At 42.5% G+C, this 20140-nt stretch overlaps 2 protein-coding genes across 2 annotated transcripts; one reads left to right on the plus strand and one right to left on the minus strand.

Moving 5' to 3' along the window:
- The first annotated feature begins 6767 nt into the window (after window positions 1–6767).
- On the plus strand, window positions 6768–13019 carry LOC137885129 (pregnancy-specific beta-1-glycoprotein 4-like). Its single transcript, XM_068727279.1, has 8 exons — window positions 6768–7037; window positions 8050–8400; window positions 8529–8738; window positions 9704–9970; window positions 10303–10563; window positions 11550–11637; window positions 11765–11822; window positions 12515–13019. The coding sequence occupies exons 1-8, from the start codon at window positions 6983–6985 to the stop codon at window positions 12596–12598; spliced, it is 1374 nt and encodes a 457-aa protein (XP_068583380.1). The 5' UTR covers window positions 6768–6982; the 3' UTR covers window positions 12599–13019.
- Window positions 13020–16284: 3265 nt separating this feature from the next.
- LOC137884850 (rho-related GTP-binding protein RhoU-like) lies at window positions 16285–19343 on the minus strand. The gene is made up of 3 exons (XM_068726898.1): window positions 19073–19343; window positions 18818–18876; window positions 16285–16933 (listed from the first exon to the last, which is right to left on the minus strand). Exons 1-3 carry the CDS (start codon window positions 19341–19343, stop codon window positions 16445–16447), a joined length of 819 nt encoding a protein of 272 aa, XP_068582999.1. The 3' UTR covers window positions 16285–16444.
- Window positions 19344–20140: the final 797 nt, after the last annotated feature.

The raw sequence follows: 20140 nt of genomic DNA on the forward strand, positions 1-20140 counted from the left end.
GCTGCGCGCAGGTGAGAGGGAGGGACAGGTGAGCGTTGCGCCTGAGATGATGAAGGCACGTGACTGCACCTGTGGGTGGGAGGGGCTGTGTGTGTGTGTGTGTGTGTGTGTGTGTGTGTGTGAGAATGACTAACAGACAGACAGACAGACAGAGAGACAGAGAGAGACACAGACAGACAGATAGAGAGAGAGAGACATAGTGAATGAGTCAGACAGACAGACAGTCAGAGACACAGACAGAAAGACAGACAGGAGGTCAAACAATCTTTGCTTGAATATCTCCAAGTCATGTTTTTGTGTGTTTATCAACTTCACTAATTAGCTCATATCAAACACCGGTGTGCCTGCAGGCTTTACATTGAGATAAAACTGATACAAATCTGTCAAATAAATCCTCAAATCCCCCATAACCATAGCTCCTATTGCTCCGATATTAGAACTGGAGAGGAGGGATGATTTGATGATCAGATAATGAAAACATGTATGTACAGGAGATTATTTGTTCAAAACTAATATTTCTTTGTAACGTCTCCCAGTGGACCCAGAACCCCCACACATTAAAGAAGAACAGGAGGAACTCTGGACCAGTCAGGAGGGAGAGCAGCTTCAAGGTCTGGAGGAGGCTGATGTCAAGTTCTCATTCACTCCTGTGAAGATTGAAGATGATGAAGAGGAAGCTCAGTCCTCAGAGCTTCATCAAAGACAAACTGATGGAAACAGAAGCTGATGGAGAGGACTGTGGAGGACCAGAACCAGACAGGAACTCAGATCCAGACTCTTCTGACACTGATGACAGTGATGATTGGAAGGAGACCAGAGAACCTCAGTCAGGTTTAAACTCTTTGAAACCTGATGAAGTCCATGTCAGTGATTCAAGATGTAGTGCTGGTGAGTAACTATTTACATGCTCTGAGTGTGGGAAAATATTTAGAAGAAGCGGAGATCTGAAGAGACACATGAGAATCCACACAGGAGAGAAACCTTACAGCTGCTCAGTCTGTAAGAAATCTTTTAACCAGTGTTCACATTTACAGACACACATGAGAATCCACACAGGAGAGAAACCTTACAGCTGCTCAGTCTGTAAGAAATCTTATAGGCATGGTTCAACTTTACAGACACACATGAGAATCCACACAGGAGAGAAACCTTACAGCTGCTCTGTGTGTGATGAAAGATTTCGGCACAAGTCAGCTCTGAAGTTGCACATGAATACTCATACAAGAGACAACCGGCTTTAGTGGTTCTGTTTGTATACAAAAGGTGAATCTGACACACCACATGGCACATAACGCAGAGGAGAACTAATGAAAGGTGACATGTATGTATCCTGTATTCAGATTCACTATAAGTATTGCTCACACAGAGTAACTGAATAAAAATAAACATGGTGCTTTTTCCCTTCTTGAAACTAAACTGAGTGAATGTAAGAGTCAGTGGGAGTCGGCGAGTTGTTCTCTGAACACCTTCGGATGCGTACGGTATTTCTCCTTTACCTGTTGCAATAATGTCTTCTTAGACTAGTAGAGAGAAAACATCCAAATACACAATCAGCTGTTTGTTTTTAACTGCATGTATTTGTCTCACCTAATCTATAACGGAAAAATTAGGATTATAGTCCTTCATTTGCATATTTAAACATTACATTTTAGAAAACTTGGGTCTCTCTTAATGATTTTTTCTCAGATTCTAAAGTAGCTCTAACATCCACACAAAGTCCTATTTGTAGAAAATAAAGGGTAAACATGACAAACAATACACCTGCTTAACAATAACTTGTCATACTGCTCACATCATGAACACCAATGTTACGTGCCGTGTTTTCTTTGTGCCCTCTCTCTATCCACCCCCAGTGTCTATTCAGGTGCAGCCCTTTTCCAGGCCTGCCAGCTGCAGAGTGTGAGTGAACACGGCTGTTCTCAACTGCGGATGAGTGACAGGGTGGATGAGAGGCTGGGAGATCCAGACCGACAGGTCGCCCGTGGGCCAAGTAGCAGCTTTGTGTGTATGTGGATCGCCTCTGTTCAAGATCTGTGTGCTGTTGTTTGTTAGCCTGACCCATTAGGGTGTATACTATTGTGGTCTTTTGATTTAATATTGTTAATAATTAATGAGTTATTGTAAGTCTCCTGGTTCTATGTTTGATGCTCGGTTAAGCCCGACGGACCCGATTCTGGGTCTTTACCGTCCAAAAATGACCAATGCATGTAATTATGAATATGAATTTTTTTTTTTTTTTTTTTTTTTTTAAATTAAAAATCTGCTTAAAACAAACAATCCAAGACAGTCTGACACACTTCAAAGACCATTCTACATAAATTGTGTACTCAAATAAAATATTTATCACAAAATCACGCTTTTCTAGCCAAAAGTCGCTCTTCTCCGGGTTAGCATAACAAAGCTAACGGTTAGCATAGGCAACCGAAATATCAAACAGCACGAGCATTCGACACAGATTGCAGACCTACTATCAGATCGCCTCTCCGGTAAACCCTCACAAGGCTGTGAGCAACAAACACCAGAAACCCAATGCGTAATATCGTTCAAAATCATCCAAAGCTCCTTACCTTTTTCGTTGTTCTGCTGTATATCTCCGCTTATTTCCGTCAACAATATTTCTACGTATTTCCGGTGGGTCTCTGAAATGTCCCCGCGGAGAAACAAGGGCCCGGCAAACAAAAGGGACCGTGTGGGGGATGGGTGTGAATGCCGGCGAGGATTTGCGCAAATCAGGTGACGCGCCACTGTTTTACTCCCTACTGGCTAACGCTTCTGTCTATCAAAACCACGATGCCTTTGTTAGATAGCCAGGACTCAGACGCTTCTAAGGCGGGCCTTAGACTGAAATCGACCAACCACAGGCTGAGCTAGGAGACCTGGAGTGGAAGCCAGATGAGAAAATCCCATGGATGACAGACATAAACAGGCTCAGAGAGGATCCAGGCTCTCTAAATGATGCCAAACTTCTGCATATGATAGATTGAACACTATTAGTCATAAAAGAAGTGAAATATATAATTATATACTCTATAAAATTACAATGGAACAGCTTGGAAACAAATGACATTTTGGTTGACCTCGGCTGAAATCACTGCACTCTAACCTCTCTAGCTCTTGAATGCTTCACTTTATCAAAGAATACATTGTGCAGAGAGACTCTCAACCCATTGGGCTATGATCTGGAGAGGAGAAAAGCTTTCCACTACAACATTAAAAAGAAATATCTTATCAAAATTGGATTAATTTATAGTCGGAGATAAAGAATTTCAATTTGTGCTGTGTTCCATCTTAATTTACTCTTAACCAGTAACATATATACTGATATTTACAAATTAGAACAAATTTCACAAGTGTCAGCTTTCTACACTATAACAACTATTAAAATACACCTTATATTTAGACGAAAATCACTCTCTTAACTATGGGTTGCAAAAATCGAGGAGAGGCCTACAAAAAGGCTTAGGGCGGTGCGCCTCGCTCGTCTTCGGTTAGAAAAGGAAGAGCGAGAGTTTGAGCTCTGGAGGGAATTAGAGTTTCGTAAGCAGAGACCGCTTTTAGGATGCGTGAGTTAGAGCTGCATTCAGGTTCTGTTCGCCCCTCTGCAGGTATACAGGTAACGTCAGGTTCTACTGCTGCATTTGATGTCAGTAAGAATATTTCTTTGGTCCTTGTGTTTCGTGAGTCTGAGGTAGAGTCGTTTGAGCGCATCGCTGCTGCATTGCATTGACCAGAAGAGGGCCTTACTGCTGCAGTGTAAGTTGGTCGGTAAAGCTCAGGAAGCTGGCTCTTCTCTTTCTGTGGAGGATAGTCTTGTTTATGAGAAGGTTAAAGGTGCCATTCTGCGAGCGTATGAGTTGGTGCCAGAGGCTTACTGACGACGTTTCCCAAGCCTTAAGATACAACCAGACTTTCTTTGACTTTGCTCGGGATAAAAGGATTCTTTTTGATCATTGGTGTAAGGCTGAAGATCTAGCCTCGATGTGTGAACTCATGTTAGAAATGTTTCTCGGTCGGGTGCTAAGACTGAGAAACTGTGATTTATTTTTTTGTTGTTGTCATGATCACGGTCACTTGATCGCTGACTGTGCAGCCTGGAGACGGAAGCAGCAGGGGGCCGCTTCCAGGCCAAAGGGACTTGGGTTAGTGAAGACGGTGTCTCCCGTTGGCCAGGCCACCGCTCCAAATGTGCCACCTTGAAAGGATTGGTGTCGCTCACAGGAGAGGCAGAGGACCGGCGCACAGTGACGGTGGCTCGCAGTCCTTCATCCTCTCTAGTGCTCTGCCCTTTAGCGCCAAGTCTGCCTGTGATGCGAGTGCTGTGGTGAGAGGTATCGAAATGGGTTTGGTTCCCGCACCTCTCCACCGTGTTTATGTGCAGACCAAAGTGATTTACTGCTTTCTTCCCGTCGGCTCATGTTTTCCTGTCGATGGTGTGGATTTCATCATGAGAAACGATATATAGCGCGAGGTAAAGTGTTCCCTGCCCCTGAAGTTGTGGATGTCCCCATATCTGACTCTACGTCTGATCTAACTCAGAGCTACCCAGATGTGTTGGAAGTAGAGTGTGAGGACAGGTCTCTCCCTGTTAGTCGGTCGGTGAACGGCACCTTAAAAGACCCTGAAGGTGTAACAGAGACCGTTACTGATCCTGCAGTGTCACTGCTACGGACCCGTTCCGTCGTATGGAAGAGGGTATTATGTACTGTGTTGTGTCTTGTCAAAAAAACGGACCTTCTGCTGACAACAGCTAAAATAAAGTCTGCGGTACAATCTGCGGTCAGAAGACCTGTTGCTCCACATTCTGCTCCATCGAAGCTTAACTTGCACTAAAACGTACTGAAAGGAGTCGACCGCAAATGATCCAATAGCAGGACAGACTAGAGCAGCTTTCATCTGAATAGGGCAAAAACACACATCATGACCAATTACCTTAATTCTATTGTATGGTAAAGATTTTAAACAGCATAACTCACATTACTGTAATAGACATAAAATACAAAAAGAACTGTTATAACATGACTCTTACAAGTATCGACACCGTAAACACGTCTTCTACAAACTTCAGAACTTCAGATAGTCAAACACGCCTGTCTTATTTATTCTCACAACACCAAAATAGTATTCCGTGGTGAAACCTTTCCCACATCTCCTTTTTGAAACAGCCACTCTACAACTTCTCTAAACACAATCTAGCAAGAGGGAGAGGGAATCCAACTGACCGCTGTACAAAGTGGAACACGAGACCTGCTGCGTCAGTCACAGAACGGCTCCATGTAAAAACACAAATGTAGTTCACTTTTTACAGCGTTGTGTTCACAGAGCAGACACTGTGATGTGACTGAGGTCAGTGGTGTCAGGTCAGATTGACAGTTTTCAGCCTCATAACAACCTAAAAACAAACCAACTTCAATAAAAAAACCACATGAGGAGATTTAAAGCTTTAGTCTAGGAAGAGACGCCGCAATTTATACATATTTTCACAAAGTGTAATCATCTATAAGTTATGAACTATTAACAATTAAAACATGATGTGTGTATATATAAATATATATATATATATAAATATATATATATATATATATATATATATATATATATATATATACATATATATAACCAGTATAAGCTTTGTGGGTGTATGATAGGGAATTAATCAGTCCAACACGTTCGGGGTTTTCCTCATAACTTTAGTCAAGCTTCCACAGAACCGCACCAAGACAAGTCACACTCTCTCACTACTCTTCTTCTCCCGTCACCCTATCCCCATCACATCAAGCCCCCTAAACAGCGCCGACTAGTGGTCATATCTGATCATTCATATATATATATATTTAGAATATATAAAGGTAGTATTCTGATCTTAAAGTTGATTTATGTTCATATTTGATCTCTTCCAGATGCTCCAGAGCTTCCCTCTGTGTCAGTGAGTTCCTCTGCTGAGATAGTGGAGGGCAGTTCAGTGACTCTGACCTGTAGCAGTGATGCTAACCCACATGTTAGCATGCTGACATTAGCATTTAGCTTAGAGCACCACTTAATGCAGCAAACTAGAGGGTTAACTGTCATTGGTCTGTTCATGCACACTAATAATGTGAAGAGGAAGGAAGCCAGGCTGGTGTTAAACAGCAGCGTTGAACCAACCGCAGAAAACACGAGCTGACTTCAAAGACAACATCCTCCTTGTTAAAGTAGAAATGTTTGTGGTGACTTCCTGACATCAAGTGTTCCTGATCTACCACCACTCAGAGGAGGGCCACCGCTGGTCCAGCAAGGCCAAGATCCTCTTTGTGGCACTGGTACCGCGGCGGCTAGTCTGTGGCAGGCGTCAGTCAGGTGTCACAACGGCGGCACTCGTCAAGAAGCTGCTGAGTGGGCGGAGCCACACTTTCTGAGAACACCCATTGTTGTTACCATAGGTCAGCTGACGATAGGTCAGCTGATTTATCATCATAGTATGGTATCATAGTATTTAGTTGAGTCACCTGAGCCACCCGTTCTCTGTATGCATCCTTAGAGTAACCACGTTGTACTTTTTTGTTTCTCATTCATTTTATTTAAGTATGATTTTGCTGGTTTTGAAACAAAAGGGAACATAATACACTCTTTCCAAATTATTACCTCCAAAGCTTCTCTCTGTGTCACTGAGTCCCTCTGCTGAGATAGTGGAGGGCAGTTCAGTGACTCTGACCTTTAGCAGTGATGCTAACCCACATGTTAGCATGCTGACATTAGCATTTAGCTTAGAGCACCACTTAGTGCAGCAAATTTGAGGGTTAACAGTCATTGGTCTGTTCATGTCATACTAATAGTGTGAAAAGGAAGGAAGCCAGGCTGGTTTTAAATAGCAGTGTTGAACCAACCGCAGAAAACACGAGCTGACTTCTAAGACAACAGCCTCCTTGTTAAAGTAGACATGTTTGTGGTGACTTCCTGACATCAAGTGTTCCTGATCTACCTGCTGATTTAACAGAGAGGAGCAGCTATGAGTTCAACAGCAGCAGCCAGTGGACTTGTTGTCTTCCTTCTCTCTGTACAAGGTACTGTACATCTACATTGATATGGTGAGGCCGTTAGTGCGCCTCAGGAACACAGAGGAAGCTGTGTTTTTATGAATGAACAGATCTGATGTTATAAAATGTGGAGCAACGTTCACTTTTCTTTCTTTAGATTGAAGTCTTTACAGGACGACCAACACAGAGCTGTTTTTAACAGCAGCAGCATCTCTGTACACTTGTACCGTAACATCGTAAACTTTATGAACTGAAGAACTGTGCACCATTAAAGACAGTGAAGTTGTGTTGATGTGGATGAGAGTAACGACTGTACGTACATTAACATGATCTCTCTGTGGAACTTCCTCTAATCCTTCAGCGTTTCGACGCATTCGACCACATTTAGAGTCTGTTATTCATTTTGAGTCTCTTTGTGGATGTTTCTTCACCTTTTTGTAGTTTTGATTGTATTTGTGCTCATTTTGATTCTCTTCCTGGTTGGTGTCTCTTTCACTGACATGTTGTAAGTTAGGGCCAGAGGGGCCCCTGACACTTTGGGCCCCTTCAGTGATGCTCCCATGATCGTAGCTTTGATCTGTGTTACAGATAATTGATTCACTGACAGATGATGAAAAGTCAGATTTTGGGGTTTTAGAAAAACAAATTACATTTTTGTAAATTGAATTCACATCTGAAGTTTGTGTTTGTCGACTTTTGACTGTCAGTGATCTGTTATCTACATTTCACACGATTCTCTCACACCTCAGTGTTCTGCTTTGTTCTACAGTTTCCATTCACTCTGCAGCAGCTGACCACAGACAGAAAACCACAGAGCAAAGAACTCTCTTATTCTCATGAAGCCTTCTAATATTTAAACTTCAGCTTTTGTATCTTGTTCACTGTGTTTCAGTCGACAGGTTCAATACGTTGCTGTTCCTTCAACTGCAGAGATCACGTGTACATCGTTGACTCTTTCTTTACTTCACTACAGATGAGAGTGTGTCCTCTGATGTTGTTCTGAGTGTGACTGTGGTTCCTGATGTGCTCTGTGTTACAGTGATACAGAGTCAGGATGGATGGGGAGTGACTTACTCTCCTACTGAGGTCTGTGCTCTAAAAGGATCAACAGTAGAAATACGCTGCAGCTACACATACCCATCTAGAATACAGCACCGTGATATCAGGAACACATTCTGGTTTACTAAAGAGAAAGATGGTGAACCTGTGAGTCTGATAACAGACTCTGAGTATTCAGGTCGTGTGGAGTACATATGTTCTGAGAAGTGGTGCACTCTGATGATCAGAGACCTGAGAGAGAACGACTCAGCTGAGTACAAGTTCAGATTCATGACAAACCAACCAGGTGGTAAATATACTGGTTCACCTGGAGTCACTTTGTCCATCACAGGTAACATTTTAATTCACATGTTAATCATCTCCAAATGTTCAACATCTAGAAAACTAGAATATAAATGTCTTGTGTGAATGTTGACCGTTTAATAAAATAACATTTCTGTTCCTTCTTCTCACTTCCAGGTCTCCAGGTGGAGGTGAGCAGACCATATTCTACCAGGTTGTTAATGAAGTGTCTCAGCAGTTGTGTTCTGCCTTATTATCCTTCATACTACTGGTACAAGAACGGACAGAAGATCAACACAGGATCTTCTCTTTTCGTCATCTTTGGTTCTTCAGACAGCTATTCCTGTTCTGTAAGCGGATATGAGGATCAGCGTTCTCCTTCAGTGTGTAAGTTTACTCCACTCTGTCAGCCTGTGGAGGTTCAACAACATTTCATATGCGGCACCAGACTGTCACTGTATGTGACTTTAGAGGAACCAACAACATGAAGCACAACATTCCTCAGGAGGTAGAGCTGTGGTCCACTAACCAGAGGGTCGGTGGTTCAATCCCCTCAGTCTACATGTAGAAGTGTCACACACACACACACACACACACACACACACACACACACACACACACACACACACACACACACACACACACAACAATACAATTATGATCACAGCTGTAAACACACTGAAGTCTTCCACATCTTAAAGTAGACACAGCTGTTTATTTATGAATTCATGGTGTTATTAAAAGAAACAAAAAGAACAACTAGAACTAGTAGAAGAAACATCATGAGAAACATGATAATCAGATAAACTGTCTGTTGTTTGAAATTCTTTTGTTTGTGTTTTATTGGAGTTAATTCAACATTTTTAACTGAGACAGAATGTAAACCGTTAGTCATTCATCATGTTTGTGGTAATAAATCTGACAACATGAGCTCTGCTACAATAACAGAGGCTGGATGAAATAATGTGATTTTCATACAGTCTGTTTAGCTGACTCAGCTGAATTATTTACAGAACATAACTAGAAGTGATCTGCCAGCTGGGTGGAGAAACAATCAATAACGCTCTACAACAGCTAGAAGTGAGAGGACAGACTCAGCTCACGACACAAGCAGCATCTAAAGAGAAGAATGTTGGAGTTGTTGAACATTACTAATGATTAAAGGCTTCTTATTGTCAGTTTACACCAGCAGGAGTCTCACCTGACAGCTCCAGGATCAGCACTCTGGACAGCTGCTGTGATAGATAATAGGGATAGTCTGAAACAAACAAACTGAAATATCAATTAAAATGGTAAATATTCTATGATAACGAATTATAATCTTTAAGTATGTTTAATAATTTCTCCTCCAGATGCTCCAAAGCTTCCCTCTGTGTCAGTGAGTTCCTCTGCTGAGATAGTGGAGGACAGTTCAGTGACTCTGACCTGTAGCAGTGATGCTAACCCAGCAGCTAACTACATCTGGTACAAGAAGGATGTAAATCCAGACCCTTCTTTCAGTGAAGAACCTCATCTTGTCTTCAGTTCCATCCAGTCCTCTGACTCTGGACAGTATTACTGTAGAGCTGAGAACCTGATGGGGACGAAGAGATCTGAATCCATCTCTATTGATGTGAAATGTGAGTAAAACAGTTTATTAAAAGATAACAAACATCTTCAATCTGTCCAGTCTTTGCAGGAGAAGATTTCACTGATCATAACTACTTTCTTCAGCTCTACTTGCTTCACATTCAGTCTGCTGTAATTCACTGAGCAGCTTCAGGACATTTTAGGGTTTTATGCTGTTTTTAGACACAGATTCAAACCATCACACATCCATTAGTCAGACCACCTTCAAAGTCTAAAATGCTGATACACACAAACATTCACAGTTTTTATTCAAATACCACTTGTTCTTCTGTATGAACACAATCTTAACCTAGAATAATCTCTGTTAACACGTCTCCTCCAGATGCTCCAAAGCTTCCCTCTGTGTCAGTGAGTTCCTCTGCTGAGATAGTGGAGGGCAGTTCAGTGACTCTGACCTGTAGCAGTGATGCTAACCCAGCAGCTAACTACACCTGGTACAAGAAGGATGAAGACTCACCAAAAGCATCAGGACAGATCTTCATCATCACTGACTTCAGAGCTGAACACAGTGGGAGTTATTACTGTGAAGCCCAGAACAACAGAGGACGTAGTAACTCCACCTCATACCTGATTGCTGTGTCAGGTAAATCATAAAGTCATAACTCAACTTTACATCTGATTGTTGTATCAGGTGAGTCTCTCCATCGTCTGATTAACAAACAGTATTGTCTTTCAATCCTTCTAATAAGGTAAAGTGTTGTTTATCTAATAGTGACGGATCATAACACGGTTCAGATCGGATCACGGATCGGATCAAAGATCGGATCAGCACAAAAGAAAAAAGGGAGCAAATATAACTTTTAGATCTCTGATCACGTTTGTTTTGCTGCTGATACTAACAGCTGATCATTGATGATCCATATTGTTGTTAGATTCTAGCAGCTGGTCTACCAGGATCCAGACTACATTTTTTTGCCACCGTCCCAAAAATCATTTCAACCGCTCTGAAGTCTGTAAACCATCAAACATTCTACATGTTATCCTTTTACTTTGTTATTGTCATCTGTAGTGTTTTTTCTTCTTCATAAAAACGCACAATTCAAATGATAAGGACATAAAAGATTGTATTTTATGGAGTAAATCAAATCTTGTCAGTAGTAGTTTTAATGATGTATTATTAGTTAATGTAAACAGAATATAATTCATCTCTAATATCTATTAATGTTGTTAATGTTGATGTGAACACATCATGATAACTTTATAATTCACCTTCAGCCAGTACTCATGTTCACTGAGCAGAGCCTGAAGGCGTCATGATGTAACTGAAGTGAACCTCCGTTGGTTAGCCGTTAGCGGTGATGCTAACGTTACTAGCTCTCCTCCTGTTGGTCTGAACACTGATTGGTTGTTTACAATGAAACATGATCAGAGATCAGAGACTAGAACCACATCAATGATGTTCTGATCTCATATTTTAATGAATATTGGAGGATAAAACTTTATTTAACACTGTGATGGTTAACGTTAAACTGGTTCACATGAGTGAAGAACCGTGAGGGGGATCAGTACGGATCACAGATCGACTGGTCCATTACACCACTAATATCTAATAACTGTCTCCTGTTCTAGATAAAACAACAATGATCATTCGTTACACCAGGTGGACTCTGGTGGTTGTGATTCCGATTCTTCTGCTTCTGGTTTGTCTGTGGATGAGGTAAAACTACAAGAACTAATCCTCACTGATCTTTCACTTTCAATACTTCCTTCAATAGTTTTGGAGTTGTCATTAAATGTTACATTTATTCATTTGTGGTCTTTGTTTGTTGTTGGATTCAATCCAGGAAGAAGAAAGCTCTGAGCTCCACCACTGAACCTCATGAACCCATAGAGACTGTGGAGGTGAGACAGAGGTTTGTCCTCAGTGACACAACTCACCAAAGGGTCATTGTTTGTTCTTATGATGAGGTCATTGTTGTGAAGTGGAGCTTGGTTTGGAATCTTATTGACCCTCAGCTAAGCCCCTAAATTTAGGAAAATATCGTGAATAAGGTATTTAGGTTTAGGTAACAATAATACGTAGTTAAGTTTAGGAAAAGATCATGAAATACTTGGTTAGGGTTAGGCAACAAAACTACCTAGGTTTAGGAATAGATCGTTGTTCGGGTTAAAATAACTAACGTTACTGAAGTGTGCAAGTGAGGTGACAAACGTTTAATTGTCGTTTCACAGCAGGAACAAACGACAGTCTCCTGGTTGAGGGTTCCGTGTTTGTCACACATTAACAATAATTAATGTTCAACCGTCTTTGTTTGCTGACATGCTAAGCTAGCTAACGTAAATTAGCATCTCACTTTGGATCAAATGTGGGAGTTTTTGTTGATCTTTTATGGATTCAGCTGTGAGGTCTTCCTCACTGTTTAATCATGAGCGACATCAGTCCTGTTGTGAGACATACAACACTGTCCTCTAAACTTTGAGGATATCTGCAGTCGGACGTTCAGGTTTCATACAGATGAAAGCTCGACAGTCAGCTGTATCTGAAGTGCATCTATGAGGCCTTTGACTCTCATCTTGTCGTCTCTCTCCATCAGTTACACTCTTATCCTGACTATGAGAACGTCTCAAACTCTGCAGCACAGAGAGAAGACTCAGAGGAGCAGGAAGACCAGGTGTGAAGGTCAGACGGACCACTTCATGTGGTTTTCTTCAGATGCAGTTCAACCAGAGGGAGACTCACCTGGATGGAGACAGAAAGAAGTACACTGAAGTGGACATATTTACCTTTAATACATAAAGTTATGATCTGAGGTCTTTACAGAGTTACAACTATAGTTTTTATTTTATTCTCTTAGCTCTTGAATCGCTCTTTTTAATTGTCTTTAAATCTTTTATGTTTTATTTTTTTGCACTTTGGGATATTCTATGTAAAGAACTTTGAATTACCTTGTTGCTGAAATGTGCTTTATAGATAAATTTGACTTGACATATCGGAAGTATTTTTATTCATAATGCATGCTTTATTTGTAGCTGTGCTGGTACATTCCATATGTGCATGATTTAACTTTAATGAAATAAATTGCTTTTAAGAAATACTGATCACCATCTTATCGAGTCCTCCTTCACGGGATTTAAATGTCAAAGGGCAGAAATGAAATTTATGTTATGCAGTAAATGGTCTACATCTATGAGAAAGAAAACACTTAACCCAAAATGTACTTCACCACTGAAATAAGTAAACTAGAAGTAGAAGAAGCAAATGATCTGGTTAGAACACATTGGACAGGATGTTTGCAGGTAATAGTAACAGTTTGTTCAGTCAGAAGGAGCCAGAAACCTCCTTTAGGTCCCCTGTTAAACTGGACCTGTGATGTCTCTGGACCGGATAGTGCAAGAAACCAAGGAAGTGTTGAATCAAAACACTCTTCAAGCTTGCTGCAGTTTATTCATTTAATGTGATTATACTGGTGGTTTAATTCTATCGGATGTATGATGAACTGCTTACAACTGTCACATCGTTTCATATCACGTCAGTCCAGGTTATTGAGTGACTTGCTTTCGCTTTGCAACATCCTTCACAAAATGTTCATTTTTGTATTAAATATAAATGATGAATTCATTTTTGGATTATCACACTTCTTTGTTTCTGTTTCAGGCCAAACCACATATACATTATATAAATATATATATATACTAATAAAGGATTATCTTATATATATAAAAATGTATTCATTTTAATATTACAATCCTATAATACACAAGTACATCAAATACACATTTGTAAACGTTACACTAATGAATTAATCTGATCGTAAAGTCTAATTTTGTGAATTTCAGGGATGTGTCAACCTTCCTGAAGTATCATCACTTATTTGTGAACATGTTTTACTTACGTGGAGACTAAAAGCTGAATCAATAAAGGGTTCTCTGTAGAACCCCCTGGGTGGGTCCTAGATGAAACCCTTAGAATCTATAAAGGTTGACGGTAGAACCCTTTGGGTGGGTTCTAGATGAAACCCTTAGAATCTATAATAGATTGAAGAACCCCCTGGGTGGGTCCTAGATGAAACCCTTGGAGTATGAAAGGGTTCTCGGTAGAACCCCCTGGGTGGGTTCTAGATGAAACCCTTAGAATCTATAAAGGTTGAAGGTAGAACCCTTTGGGTGGGTTCTAGATGAAACCCTTAGAATCTATAAAGGTTGAAGGTAGAACCCTTTGGGTGGGTTCTAGATGAAACCCTTAGAATCTATAAAAGATTGAAGAACCCCCTAGGTGGGTCCTAGATGAAACCCTTGGAATATGAAAGGTTTCTCGGTAGAACCCCCTGGGTGGGTTCTAGATGAAACCCTTAGAATCTATAAAGGTTGAAGGTAGAACCCTTTGGTTGGGTTCTAGATGAAACCCTTGCAATATGAAAGGGAGCACTCTTAGAAAATGGAAAGGGTCTCAATAAAACCTCCACAGAGGGCTCTGGGTTGAACCATTACACCTTAGAACATTCTCTGTAGAACCTCTCATAGGGGGTCCTGGGTTGAACCATTACACCTTAGAACATTCTCTGTAGAACCTCTCATAGGGGGTCCTGGGTTGAACAATTACACCTTAGAACATTCTCTGTAGAACCTCTAGAAGGTCCTGGGCCGAACCTTTCACAGATGTTTCTAGATTTACCCTTTATGTTGGGTTCTAGGTAGAACCCTCTGAAAGGGTTCCTGGTAGAACCTTAATAAAAGGTTAATAAAAGGTTCTACCTTAATAAAAGGTTCTACCAGGAAGCACAAATGGTTCTCCTATGACAACAAGCTGAAGAACCCCATATGGTTCTAGTTAGCACCTTTATTTCTAAGAGTGTGGTTAGGATTAGGGTGAAGTCACCTGAATCTAAGTCAGTGTGTGTGTGTGTGTGTGTGTGTGTGTGTGTGTGTGTGTGTGTGTGTGTATCCATTTGTAACCTCAGTTCATGAAGTTCTATAAATACATTTTCCTCACTCATAGGTGGCACTTATAGGATAACCCCTTAAAGGTGGAGGAATCTGCCTCTGCTGCCTTCTGAAGGTGTGAGGCGTCCGTGGGGAGAGAATCAGGCTCCATATGCCGGTCTAATCCGGTCCAGGTGGTCCTGTCTGCTCCTATTAGAGGACCAGAGGAGCGATGCTTAATCAGAGAAGAAAGCCCAGCGAGTGTGGTGAAATTCCGCTGAGATTACTGAAAAAAAGAAAGAAAATCACACTCTGGCTCTGACTGCCTGAATCCAAAACTGCATCTGAGGTAAGGATGTGTTTTTATGCACGCAAGTCCACCTAAGTCCGGTCTGGCTGGGTCAGTGGAGTGGACAGGAGGATCAAAGAGCCCATGAGACGATCAATGCCGCCTGATCCCTATTAACTCCCCAACATGTGCTGTTTTTGTCTGCAGGATAAAGAGCAGAAGTTGTGGGACACTGTAGACGCAGGCGAGTACCGCTCCAGTGTGTATTCATGTATTCATCACAAATAAACGGTAGTTCCCTAAATGGCAGCGGCTGAAACTTTGCTGCAAATATCTCACAGATGAAACGATACGGTGTACGGTTCTTATGAACTTTAATCAAGGCTTCTGAGCATATCGCATGAATAAATATAACAATAATAACTACAAACAAAGTACTTGCAAGCAAACAAGCAGTGGAGTAGTAACGTAGGCAAGCACATTGCTATCAACAGTTGAGTGACAACTTTGTCCGGCTTATTTTCCGTTACCAGTGGTGGAATTAACAAGCTAGCTAGCTACCTAACTAGCAGACAGCTAACTCCGACGTGCTTTAATGCTACACTGGTTACAGATTTGAGCCGTACAGCGGGCTGGTGGCCAGCGGTCCCTCCGCCTCACTCCCCACCGCTCCGGAGAAGGGGACAAGCTAACGAGCTAACAAGCTAACAAGCTAACTAGCCAACTTCCCGGCGAGCAGCGACAACACTTTACGGCCCCATTGACGTGTGTCGTCACCATAACTAACAACAATCGCCATTTTCTTTCGTTCTATATTTTAAATGACCACGGAAAACAATGAAATGTCCGTTTTTATTCCATTTCTATGGAGAAAGACTTTTTGGGTGACCAGCAGGTGGGTCAAGCAAACACAACTTTCAACCAGGAGACCAGCGTCCGTCTCCCAATAAGACTTGTTTTCCAAACTTCTGCTAGATTATTTAAGTTTTACTTAGTTTACGTACTTACTTTAAGCCCAACTATGATGTTTTCCTAAACCTTAGTGGTTTTGTTGCCTGTAAAATGCCTCATCATGACACACGGAATCTCCTTAAAACGTGCTACTATTTGTACGCCCTCAGGTTAGTGAACTCAGTGGAGTTTTCCACCCACACTTTGAACATGCACCTTGTGAGTCACAAACCTGCATTTCTGTTGTGTTGTCCTCAGGGGTTATAATCCAAAAACCCATCTGGCTCACTGAAACAAACCAAATCTACCAAGATAAGGGAGAAAAAAAAGAAGATCTGCCCCAGGTTGGTTATTACGCAGCTGCTCACTTGAAGTCACAGCTCTGCTCTCCCATCAGACAGTTGATCTTCCTCCACCAGGTCTCCGAGAGGCTCTTGATCTTATCGGGCGTCTTCTTCCTCAGAGTCAGCCTCTGCTGCTGGACGCTACAGCTGTCCGTCTGCTGGATGCTGGCCAAGATGGCTGAATCAAAAGCGTCCTTCAGGTTCTTCTGGGTCAGCGCCGAGCACTCGGCAAAGCCCACCACCCCGAGCTCCTGGGCGAGCTGCCGGCCCTCCTCGGTGCCCACAGGCCGCTGTTGGTTCTGCGCCAGGTGAATCAGCACCTGGACGTCCTCCCTCAGGTCCAGCTGGGTGCCAACGAGGACCAGGGGAGCGCCTGGACAGTGCTGACGGATCTCGGGGACCCACCGGTGAATGAGGTTGCGGAAAGAGCCGGGGCGGACGACGCTGTAGCAGAGGAGGAAGACGTCGGCGTTCTTGTAGCACAGAGGCCGGAGGCGCTCTAGCTCCTCCTTCACGAGGAGAAGCCGGAAACAGAGAGGCTAGGTTAGAAATAACTGGGCTACTTACAGGACCAGGCTGGTGTTATTCTAAATCTTTCTTACACGACAACACCAAAACCAACAATGTGTCTACTAACCTCCCCAATGTGTCTGTTTAGCTGCTTTTTATCAAACAAACAGGAGGAAATATAGTGCATTTGTTGGGGACTATTTTCAGCGGCGGATTAATCCACATTTGGTGCTCTAGTGAGTATTTGTGGTAGCAGGACGGTGTATGTGTGTGTGTGTGTGTGTGTGTGTGTGTGTGTGTGTGTGTGTGTGATTACGTCAAAATAAACTACAGTGTGTGTTCATCGTGATGAAGGAACATGTCACCCAGTGCATCAGTGAGGCTCATTGATGTGTTTCTAATGGAGGTCAATGGTACAGAAAAGAAGAAGAATGTATCGGGATTTGACTGACTGACACACACACACACACACACACACACACACACACACACATGCACGCAACTTGACAACCTGACGCTGAAACAGGGAAACAGTAGGACTGAAACACACCCAAGAGACTAATCAACTAATGAAACACAGGTGTGGTGGAAAAAAAGACAAAAGCAGAAAGTGAAACCAAACACGACTAATGAGGTGAGTACCTTTCAAAATAAAACAGACTACACGAATGAAACAAGGAACAAAACAGAAAACCAAAAACCTCCAGATGAATCAGAACTAACAGACCGCGAAAAAAAGAAAATGGAAGATGGTCTTTAAGTTTAAAAAAAGAAAGAAAGGTGGACAGAAGGTGGATCTAAGAGAAACCCTGCCAGTGTTTTGAGTTTCATCTAAATCAAAACTCAAAACACTGGCAGATTCATCAAGAGACAGAGACAGTCAATGTGTCTGTTTTTGCCAGACATAAAAGGTTTAACGAATCTAAAACAGGGAGCATAACAAGCTTTGGATGTTCGGAATTAATCTGGTCTAAATTTGACTATTCCAGGTAGTTTTACTGCACAGTTTAAATGCAAAACTCAACTGGTTTTCTCTCTTGTTCTACCTTAAAAAACGGTTTGATTTGAAAACAGCTCTCTGTGTTAATGTCCAAGTCTGACAAGGTCCACCACAGAAGCGTTTGATGTGGACCAGGTCTTGTAAGTTTTTAGGATGCTAATTTTAAAATTAGTTTCACAACTAACACACTCACATGGCGTAAAAAAACCAAAACTTTGTTTATGGTCGATTCACCGCAACATTCTCTCTCACCTCCACCGGTGTTTGGCGGATGGTTTTGGTTCAATGTGTCTGTTCAATCTACTTTTTCTTCCAAATAGTTGCGTTAAATCGGTTGACAGTGAGGTCTGTGGATTAGAGATGTTGCTCTAATTTAGACAAATCAATTTTTGGTCACTTTATTGAATCTTGCTTTATTTTTCAGACAGTTAAAGGGAAGTTAACAGGAGAAGGTTGGATGAAAGGAAACACTCAACCAAAAGAGGGCGCTGGAGCACAGGATGACGAGAGGGAGGCAAAACTTCTGAATTACAGACTCGGTGTTTTCCTGCAGGGGGCGCTGTAAGCTTCGGAGCCACAGGGGGGCAACTTAAACTAAAAGGGGTCTTAGAGGATTTCAAGAACTGCAAAAGTGTTACACACATTACTGCCACATACGTATTGATCACTGATGACTTACGTTGATTGATCCATCAACCAGCCCCCATTTCTGTGGCGACAAAGCAGGACGAGAAAGAAAGAAAGAAAGAAGTGAAGCTCAGTGGTTGAGTCGTTCAGGGAGCCCGCAGCGGATGCACCTGTTTTACAACTGCACCACGTGTTCAGGTGTGTTAAACGTTAGTCTCTGTATTACATTCAAACCCTAAAAAAAGGTGCAGCTCACCTGTCCAGCCGTGTCGCAGAGCTGCAGTCTCACTGGTATTCCGTCCACCACAACCATCACTGAGAAGGTGAAGAAAGCACGTGTTGTGTGAGTGTCTTTACCCGGTCAAACAAAGCGGACACGGTCACCATATAATATAGGCTTTAAAACGGGAAACTTGACATCTTAAACGTTAACATTTAGTTGTGCGTAAAACGTGTGCGTAACAACGTGTGCGTAACGCTCAAAATCAGCCACATTGATGTCAGACTTTACCGGTGAAGTTGTCAAACGCGGTGGGAACATATTCTGCCGGGTATCCGTTAGTGGTGTAGCTGACGATGAGGCTGGTCTTGCCCACCGCTCCGTCTCCAACCAGGACGCAGTTCACCTTGCGCTCAGGTGCGGAGCCGGACCGCCTTCGCTTCACGCTCAGGGGGAAGTCCCGGTTCTTTAAGCGTCGAGTCGGGACCGGAGGACTGTCTGCCCCGCACATCGGCTCCGACACGCGGCGCGGCTTCTGCTTGCCGACCTCCAGAGGAAGCATGGCTCTTGCTCTCCGATGAGGAAAAGGATTTGGTTTTTTTTTCTGTTGCCAGGCGGTTCAGAATCGTTGGGCGCTCCCTGTGCGCCGCATCTCCCCGACAGCTCACCTGCTCCTGCCCGCTGTTTGTAAACCAAAACGATGTTTAGCTGCGTTTTTCGCGTGAACCGTGGTAGAGAGTTGAAGCGCGCAGTGGCCCAGCCGTCGGGTTTCTCCGCTCAGCGGGAGCTCCTGATTGGCATTCTCTCTACATCTGCTGCTGGTCGTGATTCCTAAGAGGCTTACCGAGCAGAGCGCCATATGAGGCTCCGAGTGAAATGAACTAAGCTCACTGGAAAACCTTTATCCCATTGAGTGAAATATACAGCACGGCTCCCTCTTGAGCCAATTAAAAGTTGAAATAAAACTCTAAACCTTTACTGACAGTTGATTGTTATAGAGTAAACAGGGGCCAAACAATCAATAAATGGGTTTATTTCAGCTTTTTATTTATTTATTACAAAACCCATGCAGAGGGATTACATACAGTGCAGCTGCTGTACCAATGTTTTTAAATGGATTACATTTCACTGTAGAAATGTTCGCAGGTGGAGCTCTCTGCATCTGAATAATGATCAAATAAATGACAATCACACACAAATACAGACTGCAGTTTCTTTTTCTTCATCATTCGGACTCACTACTGTGGTGCTACAACATCCACTCTGTCGGTCTCACAGAGTCTTCCTGTCAACAGTCAGGTGGAGGGGACGCGGCGGACTGACGCCCCCTAGTGGTGGAGTCACGTCAGCTGCGGAGAG

Source organism: Cebidichthys violaceus, unplaced genomic scaffold (genome assembly GCF_023349555.1).
Source record: "Cebidichthys violaceus isolate CVI_PGR_0920_01 unplaced genomic scaffold, fCebVio1.0.p SCAF_4, whole genome shotgun sequence".
Taxonomy (NCBI): domain Eukaryota; kingdom Metazoa; phylum Chordata; class Actinopteri; order Perciformes; family Stichaeidae; genus Cebidichthys; species Cebidichthys violaceus.